The following is a 17323-nucleotide window of genomic DNA, read 5'->3' on the forward strand; positions in this document are numbered from 1 at the left end:
AAAACAAAAATAGTTTTATTGATAATGAAAACAAAATCAATATTTATATCACAACCAAAGTAACACCATTCAATGAGTGGACTAGATCACTTTATGGATTCTCTTTTAAAAACTTCAACCCCATTTTGGATGATGCCTTTGTTGAGAACACACATGTTGCTTACTTTATATGTTACAATCTAACGATGTATACAACGATCTTATGTTATTTAGCATCACTCACCATACCGAAACTTTTATACTACTCTTCCACTTTTTATCTTATATAATAGATGTTATTGGAGATGCTTCCCAATGGAACCCTTGTGAACAAGAAAAATAAATTATCAAAGAGAGTCAATTTGAGCTTGGAAGATCTAGAGTATGTTTATTTTTCAAACGTTTGTGTCAAATTTTACTTTATAATGTCATTTTATATTGTGTATTTATTTATTTATTTTTATTTTTATAGAAGCAAACAAATAAATGTAACACTCTGGGATGGGTATGCACAACAGTTTGCTAACTATTTGGAAAATAACAAACAAACTCCTATGGTAGTTGTTATTCAATGTGGAAAAATATCTTATTATAGAGGTTTGTTCATTACTCTGATTCACAACTTACACCTTAAAAAAATTTCAAAATATTATTCTTCCTTTTACTATAAATGAAGATACATTTATACTAACTTCATTATGCATCGTTTCATAACGGTTCTTCGTCACAAATTGCTTCACCACGACTAGGATCTTCATCAATGATCCTATTTTAAAACAACAAAAATAACATATTCTTTATTGTTAAGATTTCTTGCCAAAGCCAGTACAGAAAGCACATATGCTAATTGTAGCAATGCTTTTTCCTCCATCCTCTACTCTACAAATGACGATTTCCTTCATAAGTTTGATTTTCATGCTATTGTTGATCTCCAACAAGTAGATGAGGTTTATATACTTAACTTTCATTTATGAAATATACATTATGTTAAATAGTTTTTGGATTATTTTTACCCTCATTTTATTTTACTTTTTTTTATTATATAATTTAAACTTATATCAATATTTATCATAAAAAATATTGATTGTTGTCGGTACGATTAAGCATATGTGTACTCTATAGTTCCTTCATGTCACAACAATAGGGCAGAAAGAGGTGTTAGTGACCATTAAAGATGAAAATGTAAGATATAATTTAAGAATATTATATAATGTGTAAATTGTAGATTTGTGATATTTATTTCTATGAAAAATATGTTGTTTGATTGCTAGGTTACACATCTGGTTTTTTTTTTTTTTTTATAATTTGATTTTGACAAGTTTTGATCTAAATTTGATAATTGAAGCATGTATGAAAGATATGTGCTAACGATTTTGAATTTGTAATGCCCTCCATAAACCAACCGTAGCCTCACAGACCGCTCCCTTATATCTTAGTAGGTCTTAGCATTTCCCCAAATTCAGCTACAAGAAGTCATGGATGCACTTTTTAAATCAATCCACTAAACTGAATTTCATTTGTTAGTTGGATGTGGTGACCAAAATGCAAGATTTGTGAAAGTTCATTATTATTTATTAGTGTTAACCTTTGGCAAATTATGAAACTAATATTATATTTTTGTTCATAACATGTTTTTTTTGTAATAATTTCTTTGATCGAAAGATATGTATATGTGATTGGGCGTAGCCTGAAAAATCATATTTTAATTCTTATAAGGAAAAAAATACTTTAGAAATTGACCAAATTACTTGTCTGAATTTGATGTTTACGGTTATGACAATGCACTTTAATTGTAATGTTTATCGATTTTTTTTTGCAGAATTTAAGGTTGCTGGTATATATAACAACTTATTGTTGCTTTTGGTTTTACAGGGCCAATATGAAAAGAGTCATATGAGCCTCCATGAGGGTTGGTACACCGAACAGAGTCAATTCATAAAGTTACTACACAACATGTTTTAATCAAGGAGTCACATCATGTCGTGATAAAACAAAGATCATGTGGATCATTTATGTTAAAAATTACTGTATTAAAAAATCAAATTGCTCTAATATAAATATTTAATATTTTTATTTAACAAATTTGATTCAAAGCTCTAAAAATAAATCTAACTAACATTTTTTTATTAAAATTCCACCTAAGACAATATCACCTATTAATGTGATATTATTTAATTTATGTTCCCCGCGTTTAACGCGGGTTATAATCTAATTATTTATTATGTTTAAACTTTTAGTTTTAGACTTTGGACTTTATCCATTTAGTACTTTATGTTTATTTTCAACAAAATCTTAATGGTGTTAAACTTTGATCTTTTGAACACTTTTATGCTTTTAGAATACTAGAATCCGTACTATTTATTTTAGTATATTTAAAGTAGATATAATACTATTTATCGCAATGTACTTTCACTGGGTTTGAACCTAAAACTAGAAAAAAAAAAAAAACAGGAGCTCATAAGCCCACGGTTTAAAACCGAAAACCCATAAACCCAACTCGGAAAACTGAAAAACCGAACCATGCAAAAACCGAACCTATATGGGTTTAAAAACCGAAAAACCGACTTTCTATGATTTGGTTTGGTTTTAGCCAAAAACCGACCCAAACCGTCTCATGCTCATTCCTGTGAGGTTTTGTATGTTTAACTATGAAAGTTTACGGAGCAAATATGCAAATATACAAAACTAATGTGATCGTCTCTATAATATATAATATATAAGGGGGAGTAATATTTAGATTTTCTATTAGGTACGGTTGTACGGATTAATTCTTTAATTTTCTAAAGATGTGGACCGTCTCTGTAATATATAATATAATATATATATTAATTATAATAAGGGTTGTATATAAAAGTTATTTATGTTAAATAGTATATTTTTTTTTAATATAACGTGATATATAAAATAAAGGACTGTATATGTGAAATCTATTAAATACGGTGGATTTATTTATATCTAAAAATATAAAGGATTAAAATTGAAAGTAATGTGTAACTTAAACTATTTATAACCCGATTTATTTGTGACTTTGATAAAAATAAGTAAATTCGTTTTGACTTTTGAAAATCGGGAATAACAACACCCTTTACATTGTGGAATATCACATATGAACTTTCTAAAATTGACTAATTAGACCCAAATGTCAGATCATATTTTTTACCGGCTAACTTGTTTCAAATGTGAATAATGAAAAAATAATGGAAAGGATGACAAGTATTTTCTAAGAAAAAAAAGAAAAAATGGCATTTAAAACTAAATATTAAATGTTAGGGGTGAGCATCGGAACAGTGTACCCGTTTTCGGAACCGGAACTGCCTTGAAACCGTCGGTTCCGGTTGCTTAAGTTTTGGACCGCCTTAAGCGGTTCCGGTTCCGGTTCTCATTTTTTTGGAACCGCTACCCGCCGGAACCGGTTTATATATATATATATATATATATATATATATATATATATATATATATATATATATATATATATATATATATATATATATATATATATATATATAGGGTGAGGTTCAATAGAGAACCATAATTAACCAAGGAACCAATCTTTTTTCAACTTTTAAAACTTATTTTTTATCAAAAAAAAAAAACTAAAAATACAGAAATTCATAACTTTTTATCCTTTTTCCAATGATATCAAATTCGAATTTTTTTTTACGTCAAATTCACAATGTGAATCTTTGAAAATTCACAATGTGAATCCGGATTCATACGATGAATCCGAAAAATATTTTTCACATTCACAATGTTAATATATGAATTTAGATATTTTTAGATTTTTTTTTTCGATAAACAATAAGCTCTAGAAATTGAAAAAAAGATTTGGTTCCTTGAAGAACCAATAATTATGGTTCTCTATTGAACTTTTCCATATATATATATATATATATATATATATATATATATATATATATATATATATATATATATTATTTGTGCACATTAAATAGGAATTATGGATACATTGTTGTTCATTCAATAAAATAATACATACAAAATAATGAACATGAATGATATTCTCTTGGGGAGTATTAGTAAAGAATTCTAATACATAGAACAAAAGAATTCTAATATATAGAACACTAGCTTGTTTATATTGAAATAAAGCTCAAGTCCCTTGAATATTGGAGTCAGGTTTAAACTTTTTAATAAGGTATCGAGGTTTATCAAGAATTAATAAGAAATACAATTAAATCATATTGTAATTATCTTTAGTTTATTATTAGACCAATGCAATGGATGTGCTCTAGATTCGTCTGGAAATGGACTCTACAGAGAATTCATAAGGAGAATGCAGGCTATCCCACATTGCTTGGTACATCAAAGTTTGAATGATTGCTTAGCCTATAAATGGAGAATATGCGGTATTTCATTTCCACTCCAGCTTAATGTTTGAATTGAAAACTTTATATGGGTTGGAGTATTTGGGAACTGGGCATGCTCTTTATACCTGGAAGTTTTCAAAATAATGATTATGAGGTCTTTAAATTGACAATTTTTAATAATTCTATGAATTTTGAATTAAATTAGTGTGAAAGTTTTTAGCAAGCGGATATCCGGACGGAACCGGTTCTAAAATTTTAGCAACTGATGTAACCGGTTCCATTAAATTTGGCCGGGTACCTGCCTTTCCTCATCCCTATTAAATGTTGTTACGATAAAAAACCTTAAAAATTACTTAAAATAATAAAAATAAATAAATAAATAAAGGTTATTGGTTAAACCTAATAAGATTATCTGTACCCTTCTCTGTTTGTAAAACCCCTCATCTCCCCTCCGCTCGAAGGTGCAGACGCCAAGATATTCCCTCTTCCATTCAGCCGGCGGCGACACCGACGGATTGACGGAGAAGAAGTTTGTATGCTTTTTCACTTCTCTTTCACACTATTTCCGATTATATCTCCACCATTTTTTTCTTCTTTCACCATTTTCGCATTCTCATCAGAAATAATTCAGATGCGTTATCCTGGTCTCAAAACCTAACCTAATTTACAAAATTTTCAGAATTTGAATTCAGTATTTCTCCTAATTTCGATCTCCTTCCTTCCATAGACCTGGAATTTCTAAAGTTGATCGAATAAAAAATGGATCCACCACCGATGATTCACAAGGACGATGCAGATGAGGATGATGAGAACGTGAAGCAGCTCCAGCAATGCTCTTCTCTATATATATTATTACAGGTAAAAAAAAAAAAAAAAAAAAAAAAAAAAATAGCTCTGAAATTCTTCATTAACCCCAAAACAAACTCTGGAATCTGAAATTTGGTGTTTACAATTCTTTTCAGGATTGTCTTGTTAATTCTAATAGGAATTGGAAGGTTTGCCAGAAAGGTAATGCTCCTTATATCATCTGTAACAACAATTCATTGATTGCTATTTGATTCCAGAATGTTCTAACTGTTTTACATTGTGCATTTATTTACAGAAGTTCAAGATCTCAAAGCTTGCAATGAGAGAAGACAAAATATCAAAACTCGCACAAATGGTGGAAGTTAGTAGTATAAATGCGAATGGGCAACAGATAATAATTTGCATGAAGCCCTAAAAGAGATTTATTATAGCATCATACTTTTATTTCCTTTTATTACATTATTGGCAATCTTGCTGCAATAAATCAAAAGTTAAATGCAACAAATGGCAATGTACTTTTGTTAATTTCTTTATTATAGGATCATACTTTTATTTCCTTTTATTACATTATTGTAATCTAAAAAATCAATCTAGTTATAGCAATGTCATGCAAATCATAAAAAATAAATGACTTATGTTAATATTTTACAACATGTAAAAAACAAAATATATTTCGTTAGAAAATGCGCTTTTATGCCGTTAGCATAAAAGACCACCATTTCCAAATGATCGTTCATATTTGTTAAAATCCCGGTAAAAAACCATGCATTTTATCAAAATTTCATATTTGTTGATCCAGAGAGTAGTTTGAGATTTCATTTAGAAACAACTTATTAACTTATTGACTTTTTGAAATGTCAGTAAATTAAAAAAAATGTTTGACAATATGAAAATAACTTGACATCAAGCCTTTAAAAAGGAAATTTCAATAAGTTATAATTTCTAACTTCTTAAAATTCCTTATAACTTTTTGTGTTGTAAAAGCTAAAATACCCTTTAAAATATGTATAAGTTAATATAAACACTTTTTAAAAAATAACTTATTGACTTTTCCCACCACAAAAGCTAATCCAAACACTATTTAAAAAACTTCATTTTCTACAACCATATAGGGATGAAAATGGGGTAGGTTTTGGGCTTTTTCATGTCCCCATCCCCGAGTGTCTAACCTCGTCCCCATCCCCATCCCCGACGGATGCGGAGAATCAAATCCTCTCCCCTTTGTATTTTGGGCTTTTCCTCAGCCCATCCCCGGCCCATCCCCAATCTATCAACATAATAAACTCAACTTACAAAAAAAAAACCAAGGTTAATAACCTATCAAAACCAGATGCCATAATCTGATTCTGTTTACAACAATCATAAAGTTTAACAAGCATCAAAACAAAAAGTGACGATTTGGTATACAGATCATCGAACGAAGTGACGATTGATGAACTCTTGAAATTGGAAACATAATTTGATATAGGGACTCTATCTCTGATGGTCTAATATAGATCATTTCATTTTAGTGGACTTAATTCAAATTCAATAAATGATCTCTCTCTCTCTCTCTCTCTCTATATATATATATATATATATATATAGTCATCAAAGCGGGGGCGGGGCGGGTTGGAGATTGTTATACCCGGCCCCGGCCCCATCCCCAGTTTTAGCATAATGGGGATCCACGGCCCCGTAACCGGTACCCGTTTTGGCGGGGAATACCCGTCCCCGATTGGGGCGGGTCAATCGGGTTCCCCATCGTGTCGGGTGAAATTTCCATCCCTACAACCATAAGTCAATAAGTCATGTTGTCTAAAAGTCTTTTTTGAAGTTCAAAATGAATTCACAAACACCCTCCTAGTCTCCGAACTGTTCTTGAAATTTCGGATTACGTATATCCAAAATTTTAATATGAAATACATTTTACTTTCAGAAAATGTAATTGTAATGTGACATAAAGCTAGTTCGAATGTCTAGTTCCGGACATAATGGTCACTTAAGTCAAACCAAAAAAAAATCTGGTTTTTTCTACATATTTCCAAATTTCAAAATCATTTTTGTAAACATCCCAAAACTTATAGAATAAATTAGACTTTTTATTTATTATGGTAGATTAAACATTTTCTTCGCAAGGAAATGGAAAAATTATTGATTTCTGTCTTTTTAAAATATTCTTGATATTTTTGGTGTCTTGGATAACTTTGTAGTAGTATTCATCCCCTTAAGAAAGTATTTGGTATGTGAAACTGGACAACAAAAAAAGTCCTTTTATAGGCGTTTGAGTATGCATAACAAGAGCAAATGCGCATTTGATTGACCATTTGACAAAATTTTATACTTACTCGAAAAGATTTTAAACATCTATGGGTCAAAAGTTTAAAAAAAATGACACAAAGCGTCTACTGTTCTCTTGCATGTTAACATGCATTGGAATGCAAACAACTTTATATGTAGGGCGTATTCGGCAAAACTAGCTGGTAGCTGGTAGTTGGTAGCTGGTAGTTGGTAGCGGGTAGCTGGTAACTGGTAACCGGTAGTTGGTAGCTGATAGTTGTTGCTTTTATTTGTTATATTAGTGTTCGGAAAAAGTAGCCGAAAGCTTTTAAAACACGTAAAATTACATAAAAGAACATCTTGTAATAATATAAAATATAAACATAATAATAAAAAATTGATTGTCTAAATTGTTCTTTTTCAAAACTAGGAAAGGTTCAATAACTATGTACTATTACCAAATCACTTGACTCCAATTCATACTTTAATTCAAGTTCTTTACCTAGTTGTAGGAACACATTTGTGTGCATTCTAAAATGTATCGACACAAAGAATATGATGACCATTTAAAATTTCATTCATCCAAGACTCTAGTTTGGGGAGATGTCATACAAGGTTCCTTGTATATATATTTACAAAAGTATGTAGAAGCTAGAACACTTGCAGAGTATGAATCTAATAACAGTCTGAAACAGTAAAATTTCTTTCTCTTCTTCTTTTCAATTTCCATTTAAGCACATGTATCTATTCAAGATGATTATTATAAACATAAAATATATAGCATTAAATTTTGAAAATAGAACAATACGTAGCAATAAAATTTAAAATAAAACTGTGCCAATATGTAGCATTAATAGTTAAGAAAAACAGCCAAATGAAACGACATACTTAAATTAAATAAATAAATAATCCTATCAATAACAAATCATAGATGACATTTAATCAAGAAATTTAGTTGCCGACATTATTTTTATAATTCAGTCATGCTAGCCTACCTGCGTCATCGGGGAGAGTTAAAAACAATTCTCTTTTTACCGGATCTTCAAACAAACACATTGAAAAGCACGACAACTCGCCCCCTTTTGTTATTATCCCATCATCAACCATTCGATTAATCAAACTTACAACTGCACCTATACTAAAATCTTGACTTTGATTGACATGCATTTGATTGACAATACTTGTATCCGACTCTAATAATTCAACAGTACGTTTTTTATTAGCATTTTGTTGGGCCATAAACTCCTGAAACATTGCAGCTCCGGCTGACTTGTCTCTGTTTACGTTTCATTTGTCCAGGTTTAAGTTTGTAAATTTCTTTGGAAGTCTTATCAAGTTGAGTAGACTTCCTCGAATGCCCCAATTCGTGATTCATTATTGATTGTTCCATGTTAGGAATGCCTAGGCAAAAGCATGGTAAAGCTTTAAAACTCAAGTATGTGTATATTTGTATATTTATAATGTATAAACTGCGAAAAATAATTTCATTCTATATATTGTTTTTGTTTTATACGCTATCATTTATACACACACAAACACATATAAACTAATTTAACCAACATAAGAGGTTATTTTAGTTTAGATAACGGATTTTAAATAATATATTAATTAAAACGACCACATTTGAAAAAACTAACATTGGAATCGAGTCCATGTCCTGTATATGAAAAAACTAAATACACAGCAAAATCACCAAAAATGGCACCTTAAACCAGTAAAAACTCAGATCCAAATATTATAGCTGTCTAACAAAAGTCTTAACAAAAAAATAAAAATATTCAGAACCCACAACCAAAATCATTTAACTTCAAAACGAAAAAGCTAACAAGATCCATAACATTCTCCACCAAAGCCGATCAAAAAAACCAGAGATCCTACAAAAACACAAAACACAATTTAAACAAAATGATACAAATAATAATTCAGAAAAAAAATATATATAAAATCAAATTTTACCTTAACGTCTAGTAGTCTTCCCATTTGACCTTTTCCCAGAGTACAAATGTTTAGGCTTCAATGTCGGAATGACTCTATCGCCCTCACCCTTTTTAGCAGCCTTATTCCTCTTGTGAACTGAACTCTTTCCCATTTTAAATGCCTTCACCTTTTGAGCTGAATCCTTATACCCTTCACCTGGAACCAATTCATGCACAGGTGGCCTTGACATTGACCTTGACCTTGACATTGACCTTGACTTTGACCTTATCTTCATCTTCTTATTCGACCCTTCATCATCATCCACATCCATTCCATCACCATGATCAGATGACCTTTCCCTCTTTCTACCCCTTGACTCACTTCTCACCCTTTTCATTGCTTTTGATGGATCAAGCCCTAATGATGACAGCTGTCTCCCCATTCTTTCTGATGTAAATCTCTTATCTTTATCGAATTTTCTTGGAACAATTGGTCTGCTTTCAGCTGTGCTTTTCTTGATTCTGTGTTCACGAATTAATATACTTTTCTTTTTTCTTATTTCATTCAGCTCTTTCTGTTGTTCTGGAGTTAAATCCTCACCTTCCATTTCTTCATCTTCTCCATCTCCCTGTTCTTGAAGAAGCCCTTCTTCTTTCTCCAATTCCTCAAGCCTCTGTAGAATATCTTGATCGATAAAATCATACACGTTATGCCCATCGAGTATTTCAGGCATGTTATCTTCTTTCCATTCATCATCAGCTAAAAGATAATGTTTCTTCAAACTTGCAGAATAAACACCAGCTCCACCATTTTCATTCTCATTATCTCTTTCCAGTTTCTTCTTCACCTTTTCAGCTTCCATGGCTTTAGCTTCAAGAACACCTTCAGGTATACAAACAGGTCTTTCCTTCTGATCACGTGGCTTTGGCATTGCAACATGAAACCGATTCAAACACTCGTTGATTTTCTTTGACTTCATTTTGACTTCAACTCTTTGATCTAACAACCTCTCACAAGCTGCGTTTTTTACCGCGATTACCCCTTCTTCAGTCAAAGTACTCATGGTCAACAACACTTGTTGACCATCTACAACCAAAGTCTTCATTGCTTCTGACTTCATCTCTTCAACTAACTTCTTATCATCTTCCGAAATCCCTTCCAAAGATTGCAAATCCGTCTTGTTACAGACAATGATCAAAGGCTTATTCATGAAGAGCGACTTAATCGAATGAAAAAGAGCAGCTTGTTGAGCAATAGTGTAACCACAAGAACCAGAGATATCAAGAAAGAATAAAACAGCAGCTCTGAGATGTGCTAAAGCTGTTATACTAACCATTTCTATTATATTTCTATCCTCAAAAGGTCTATCTAGAATACCTGGTGTATCAATCACTTGATACCTTAAATACTTATAATCAGTATGTCCAACAAACAAAGACTTTGTAGTGAAAGCATAAGGTTGTACATCAACATCTGCTCTTGTAATCTTGTTGATGAAAGAACTTTTTCCAACATTCGGATACCCACAAATCAAAATAGTTCGAGTGTTTGGGTCAATAGAAGGAAGCCTAGCCATGTGTTGTCTGATCTGTTCAAGATAAGCCAAACTTGGCCCAATTCTTTTTGTCACTGTGCACATTCTACCAAGGGCTGCAACTTTTAAAGCTTTGCATCTGTAAAGTGAGTCACCATATTTCAATAACTTGACATAATCTTTGGCTATTTTCCCAATGAGGTTTCTTGCTGTGTTGATTTGACCAAGGGCAAGTTTGTAATGATCTTTGTTGTAAAGGACATGAAGAAGGTCGCCATAAAAAGGATGGATGTCATCGAGTCTTGGGAACTCATCGACAATTGTGGAAAGCTTTTCGTGAAAATTCGTTTGTGTGAACTTCACTTTTCTCATGTAAAAACCTCTGATTCGGTTGATTGCATAGCCTTTGTGGACAACTGTTGGGGTTTGTCTTTGGGTTCTACTGAGGACTATGTCTACAAAGTCTTTTCCAGTGGGTACCCTTGTGATTTTCTTGAAATTGTATTGCACCATGTTTGAATATTTAAGCAAAAACTGCACAAACACAAGTCGTTATATCAGAAATCTGATGAATGTTTATCTCTTGTTATGAACTGTTTTGAGTTTTGAGTGGTTTCAATCGATACAAGAAGCTTTGGTGTTTGAGAATTCAACAGAAGATCAAAATTAGTGGACTTGTAAACTAAAGCTATATTACAGCGTTTTTCAAATTCATTTCATCATAAATTAATAGTTGAAAAAATCTCCACAAAGTTAAGAATGTGTTATTGATAAATACAAGAAAGGTATCCGACTCCTAATTTCTGGACAAAAGAAAAACTTTTAGTCAATTTAACTGGCGAGTGACAATTAACTCTTATGCTGCTGATTAAGAGGCGTAACTAGTTGTGTTGAACTGTTGATGGCGATAATTTTAGCAGCAATAAAACGATTCTTAACAAAATTTCATATCATGACAAAATGTTAGTCTTTTTATTGCTAACTACAATAAGCTATAACACAGGAGACGAGCACAATACCACCAGCTGAGCTAAGATACAAAAATCAATTCGACTTCAGAAACAGGCATGAATTTGCATAAATACATGTAGCTATATCCAGAAACAAATGAACATATATCGAGATTAACAACCATAAATCAAACGAACAAACAGATATTCCAACAAAATGAAAGAAGTTTGTAAGAGTACTATACCAAAAATATCCGTTAAACACGACGAATCCAACAGCCAGAAACAGAGGACTTAACGAAGCAGGCGATTGTCAAGGAGGAGGAAGAGGAGGAGGGCGCAAAAACCCTACAAAAGTAGTAAGATTTTAGGGCACCGCTTTTATACGACAAATATATGACGGCTACAAGAATTGAGGCAAGGCTCAACTTGTCATGGCTGTAAGCTATTTGGGCCTATTGAAATAATTGTTGGGCTAACTGAAAAGTACATTTTGGGCTTTAAGAAAGTTATCCATTTTTAATAAAAACTACAAAAGCACCGAATAGCCCTTATTAGACTTTACAGGTGGAATTTTATAAAAAGAAAATTTTGCCCATCAAAGTATTTAGAATTTGTTTATTTAGTCTTAATTTTTTTTTTTGATGTGTTATAATAGATCTCATGATCCATATATGTAGTTATATATAGTATAAGGTTCTTCACTGATCTTTGAGTGCTATGATTAAGGAAAAAATGAACGAAGAGATCAAGATTACTGTTTAATTGTTTAATCTTATAGTACAATTAAATTAAGCTTACTTTTTGGAAGTAGATTCAAGTATCCTGCTGTAATTCTTGGTTTTGAATTTCTGAAATTAGGTTTAATTTCAATAAATTTATTAACAATTTCACTGTCATGCCCCTCTTTCACAAATTGAATAACCGATCGTTCAATCAAATATGCATCTCATGTTATCAGTTCCAATTGGTTATGGAATTACTTTGGGTCTATGTATGCAATTTTACAACAAATTATCCGACTATCTAAATCGATTTAATTTTCCATCTGTAGTTACACAAATTTATCATCACGTCCATATTTCGTCGTCATGGGACTTCTCATAAACAACAAGAACGGGAACATCATGAACAACAACCTGAACTTAAGGTAAGTACAAGCTGAAAATTATAATTTTTGTTTCGTCTTAAAAACTCATAGTTGGAATATCAAAATTTTGCATTAGCATTTCTCTTTTTTTTTTTGGAAACTTTGGACATTTTTTTTTTCAATCATTGTCGGTCAGTGAGCTGAAATTTTCTCTAGGCGAAATTTATTATATTGTACTAATGCAATATTTTAAAGAAAAGCTTGACCAATTAATGCATGGATGAACATTTGGACCGGACCGAATCGGTTTTGGAGAATATTGTGGACCGTGGACCGGACCGAATAAGACTTATCGGGTTCAGGTCCATGTCCGGGTTTTTTTTCGGTTCTTGGACCCGTTGGACTATACAACTTTACATGCACATGGTACAACTCGTTAAAACGTATTTTTTTTCGATATAGTACAGCTCGTTAAAACAAATATGTTGTTGGGTTTGATACGTTACAACTCATTAAAATGAATACGTTTTTGGGTTTGATGCGGTACAACTCGTAAAAATGAATATGTTTCCGTTTCTTATACCTATTGAACCGGTCAAACTTTGATTATTTATACCATTTATTGAAACTTTGAATTAAATAAGTTAATGACTTTATCATATTTCATGCGTAACACTAATCTAACTTTATCTATAATATTATAACTTGTAAAATTAATTTTCCAAATAAAAGCAACTAACATATAAATCAAGTTCACCAACAAAAGTTAACAATCTTAACACAAACATACAAAAGTAATTACCGTAACACCAAAAATCATAGTTTAAACTTTAAAATCAATCCAAATAACAAACTTCATAATCCAATCTTCCATTGTCCTATATCATTGTTATTTAAATCTAACATGTTTAAGCTTGTGCGATCTCTACATTAACACAAAATAATAGCTGAAAAACTAAAATATTTCAGCTTTGATATCCTAACTTTGAAGGATTATAAGTCATTGAATATAACACCAAAAACAACAAAACTATAGTCTAAAATCATCTACAAACTCTAAATTACACATTGAAAAAAATCGCATGTCAATCCAACTTAAAAAGAATGAGATATGTTTTTTTAAAATTTTTTACATAATACAAAAGTTTAAATTTCTTGTGGAAAAGTTGAAATATTTCAGCTTTGATATCTCAAATTTAAAGGATTGTAATTCATTGAATATAACACCAAAAACCAAAATTATAGTCTAAAATTATCTACAACTCTAAATTACAAACTCTATTTTTTTAAATCAGGTCCAAAACTGATTTTTACCCAAAACCGGCTGGACCAAACCGGTAAAAAACCGGATCGTTTTGATCAAATCCTAGAACTGGGAACCGACCCGAGGCCAGGGGGTCCAAAAAAGGTCCAGGTCCGGTCCACGAGTCCAAATGCTCACCCCTAAATGAGTGTGTGTGTGTGTGTATATATATATATATATATATATATATATATATATATATATATATATATATATATATATATATATATATATATATATATATATATATATATAGGAGGGAGTTGTGGACAAGAGGGGAAGATGTGAGGTGGATTTAATTTTAAATTTTTAATTAAGTAAAAGCACACATATACATGAAACTGGTAATGGTAGGTTAGAGAAACCAAATAGGCAGGTGAAAACCGACCTCGTTCCCCAATAAAGCAATGAAAAAAGTTTTGGGATTGATGGGCAAATTCAAAATATTTTGTTGGGAAAATGTGTCATTTGCCCTTTTATAAAGTAACTATTCATACCAACACGTAAATCATATTTTTTTTTTGTCAGAAAATGAATTTTTTTTCTTAGTTGTTATGGATATCTTCTTCATAAACCATTTTGCAGCAAATAACTTTCATAATAAAATTAAGTGTTAGGTTAAGAGATATTTGAAGATAAAAAGATAGAAATATAATGCCAACTTGATAGATTTTTTAAAATACAATGTTGTAATAGAAAAAATAAAAGTAGTATTGTATGTTATAATAAAGATAAATAAATAAATTACATTTACAACAATATCATCAAAATACAAAACAACTTTATAGCTACAATCAAGGTTTTAAATAATGTTAGGCATGTTATGGCGGCAATATCAAACATAAACTTTATGAGTCATGACGTTCGTAGAACCATGACATAAGTCGACAATTTTGTATATAACTAATAATTATATATATAATTTAAACTATTATATATATATATATATATATATATATATATATATATATATATATATATATATATATATATATTGGAAAGGTTCAAATGAGAATAATTATGAAATCAAAAACGCGAGAACAAATATGGGAACTCATCTACAATTATGGAGGGACTAATATTCATATATGAATATAAACCACAACCACCGCAACTAACGCAATCACCACTAGGCCACATATTTCTTTTTGCCGCAAACCCCTCCAACGTACCGGCGCGACGGAGGAACGTAATATTCATATGTGAATATAAAGGTAAGTATATTCTCGCATATTGTAAATCTACAGCTTAAGAGCTCCAGCGTACCGGGACGACGAAACAGATAATATTCATATATGAATAAGTATATATTCATATATGAATAATCACTTGAGAATATGCATATACTTATTCATGTACGAATATACATTATATATTCATATATAAATATACTTATTCACATTTGAATATTGCAGTCATTCGGTGTGTCGGTACGCTGGAGGGTTTTGTGGCAAAAAGAAATATGTGACCCAGTGGTCGTGGTTAATATTCACATGAATATTATGTTCCTCTGTCGCGCCAGTACGTAGGAGGATTTGCGGCAATATATATATATATATATATATATATATATATATACATGTTTTTTCTTGCATTATCAATTATATAATTGTTCTCAATTGAACCTAAGTCTCTCTCTCTCTCTCTCTCTCTCTATATATATATATATATATATATATATATATATATATATATATATATATATATATATATATATATATATATATGACTTACGACGATGTTACTTAAAGCGTGGTGTCAGATACAAACCTTGGAGCCATGACGAGCTTTCTAGAACCATGGCTACAATGGGTAGATTTTTTAGACTGCAATCTTAATAAGAAAAAAATGAAAAAAAAAACGGATAATTATTTCAAAGTCTAATGCCTTAATGAGAAAAAAAATGAAAAAACAATATTATGGCATAAAGAAATGAGAGTGAGATGTTATAATAAACAGATAAACAAAAGTATATTGTTATTTCTTGCATATTAAAAAGCGTAAAAATAAACCTCATTATTACATTACATAACACATATCATCACAAAAAAAATATATTATTACTTTCTTCATCCTAACTTCACCTTCAAATTCAACTCAGACTGATCAAGATGCTCAAATTAGGGTTTGTTTTTATAATCATACTGACAATCCATATGAAGCAATAAACCGTTACAAGCAAAGTTCTTAAAAAAAAAAAAAAAAGGATGGAAGAACAATTATACATAGGGAGAAGTTCTTTGAAAATATCAAAAAGATGGTAATTGTTCTTAATTGTACATCTTAAAATTGAAGACTTTTTAATTCCAAGATTAGTACTTTATAAAACATGAAATTAATCATTTAGTTGATAAAATAAACAAATAAGGTTATTTTTGTGATCAATAATAATTTTCTTATTTCTTTAAGAGTAAATTACACGAATGGTCTCTATGGTTTAGAGTAATTTGTGTGTTTGATCCCTAACTTATTTTTTTAACTGAAAAGGTCCCTACTGTTTGTTTTTGTTACGGGATTGGTCCCTGTCTTACCTAAAAAGACTATTTTGCCCTTGACTTTTAATTTATTTAAATAAACACACCCCTAACCCCACTCCCCTCACCTTACCTACCCTACCATTTTTTCATATTTAAATAATAATTTTTTTAGGTAAGACATGGACCAAACGTGTAATAAGTAGGAACCAAATGTGTAACGAAAACAAATAGTAAGGACCTTCTGAGCTAAAAAAATAAGTTAGAGACCAAACGCGCAAATTACTTCAAACCATAGGGACCATTCGTATAATTTACTCTTTCTTTTAAACAAGATTGTAGCTTTTTTTTTTCATTTAATGGGCTAAGCATCTAATCTGAACAAATATATATATATATATATATATATATATATATATATATATATATATATATATATATATATATAACTTGGTTTAATGTATTAAGTCACTAACCTTTTTACTTGCCTTTCTTTTTTCCCTTCCAACTCATCTCACGTGAATATTATGAAACTAGTTTTTTGGAATGGAAGAGTAAAATTCTTTTTTCCCTTCCAACTCATCTCACGTGAATATTATGAAACTAGTTTTTTGGAATGGAAGAGTAAAATGGTCAATTTACAATCTATTTGGTTTAGAAAAAAAATAAACATTATGTA

At 30.6% G+C, this 17323-nt stretch overlaps 2 protein-coding genes across 4 annotated transcripts; one reads left to right on the forward strand and one right to left on the reverse strand.

The window, feature by feature from the left end:
* Window positions 1-4707: 4707 nt before the first annotated feature.
* Window positions 4708-5679, forward strand: LOC145133600 (Cox19-like CHCH family protein). 3 transcript variants are annotated; one of them, XM_079068525.1, is made up of 4 exons: window positions 4708-4839; window positions 5038-5168; window positions 5273-5318; window positions 5413-5679. In XM_079068525.1, the coding sequence occupies exons 2-4, from the start codon at window positions 5070-5072 to the stop codon at window positions 5481-5483; spliced, it is 216 nt and encodes a 71-aa protein (XP_078924651.1). In that variant the 5' UTR covers window positions 4708-4839; window positions 5038-5069; the 3' UTR covers window positions 5484-5679. The 3 variants fall into 3 exon arrangements, with proteins under 3 accessions (XP_078924651.1, XP_078924650.1, XP_078924652.1); XM_079068524.1 differs by having other exon boundaries at window positions 4710-4843; XM_079068526.1 differs by having other exon boundaries at window positions 4719-4843; window positions 4990-5168.
* Window positions 5680-9065: 3386 nt separating this feature from the next.
* On the reverse strand, window positions 9066-12166 carry LOC145129420 (nucleolar GTP-binding protein 1-like). Its single transcript, XM_079064119.1, has 3 exons — window positions 12023-12166; window positions 9333-11361; window positions 9066-9250 (listed from the first exon to the last, which is right to left on the reverse strand). The coding sequence occupies exon 2, from the start codon at window positions 11338-11340 to the stop codon at window positions 9334-9336; it is 2007 nt and encodes a 668-aa protein (XP_078920245.1). The 5' UTR covers window positions 11341-11361; window positions 12023-12166; the 3' UTR covers window positions 9066-9250; window position 9333.
* Between the last annotated feature and the right edge of the window lie 5157 nt (window positions 12167-17323).

The sequence above is a fragment of the Lactuca virosa genome, chromosome 8 (genome assembly GCF_052849685.1).
Source record: "Lactuca virosa cultivar CGN04683 chromosome 8, Lactuca_virosa_CGN04683_v6, whole genome shotgun sequence".
NCBI lineage: Eukaryota > Viridiplantae > Streptophyta > Magnoliopsida > Asterales > Asteraceae > Lactuca > Lactuca virosa.

Excerpts from the sequence above, each read along its gene's own strand:
- LOC145133600 (XM_079068525.1), top strand. The coding sequence starts at position 5,070 with ATGGATCCACCACCGATGATTCACAAGGACGATGCAGATGAGGATGAT. Across the intron at positions 5,169-5,272 it reads CTCTATATATATTATTACAG|GATTGTCTTGTTAATTCTAA; the intron begins GTAAAAAAAAAA and ends AATTCTTTTCAG. Across the intron at positions 5,319-5,412 it reads TTGGAAGGTTTGCCAGAAAG|AAGTTCAAGATCTCAAAGCT; the intron begins GTAATGCTCCTT and ends ATTTATTTACAG.
- LOC145129420 (XM_079064119.1), bottom strand. The coding sequence starts at position 11,340 with ATGGTGCAATACAATTTCAAGAAAATCACAAGGGTACCCACTGGAAAA.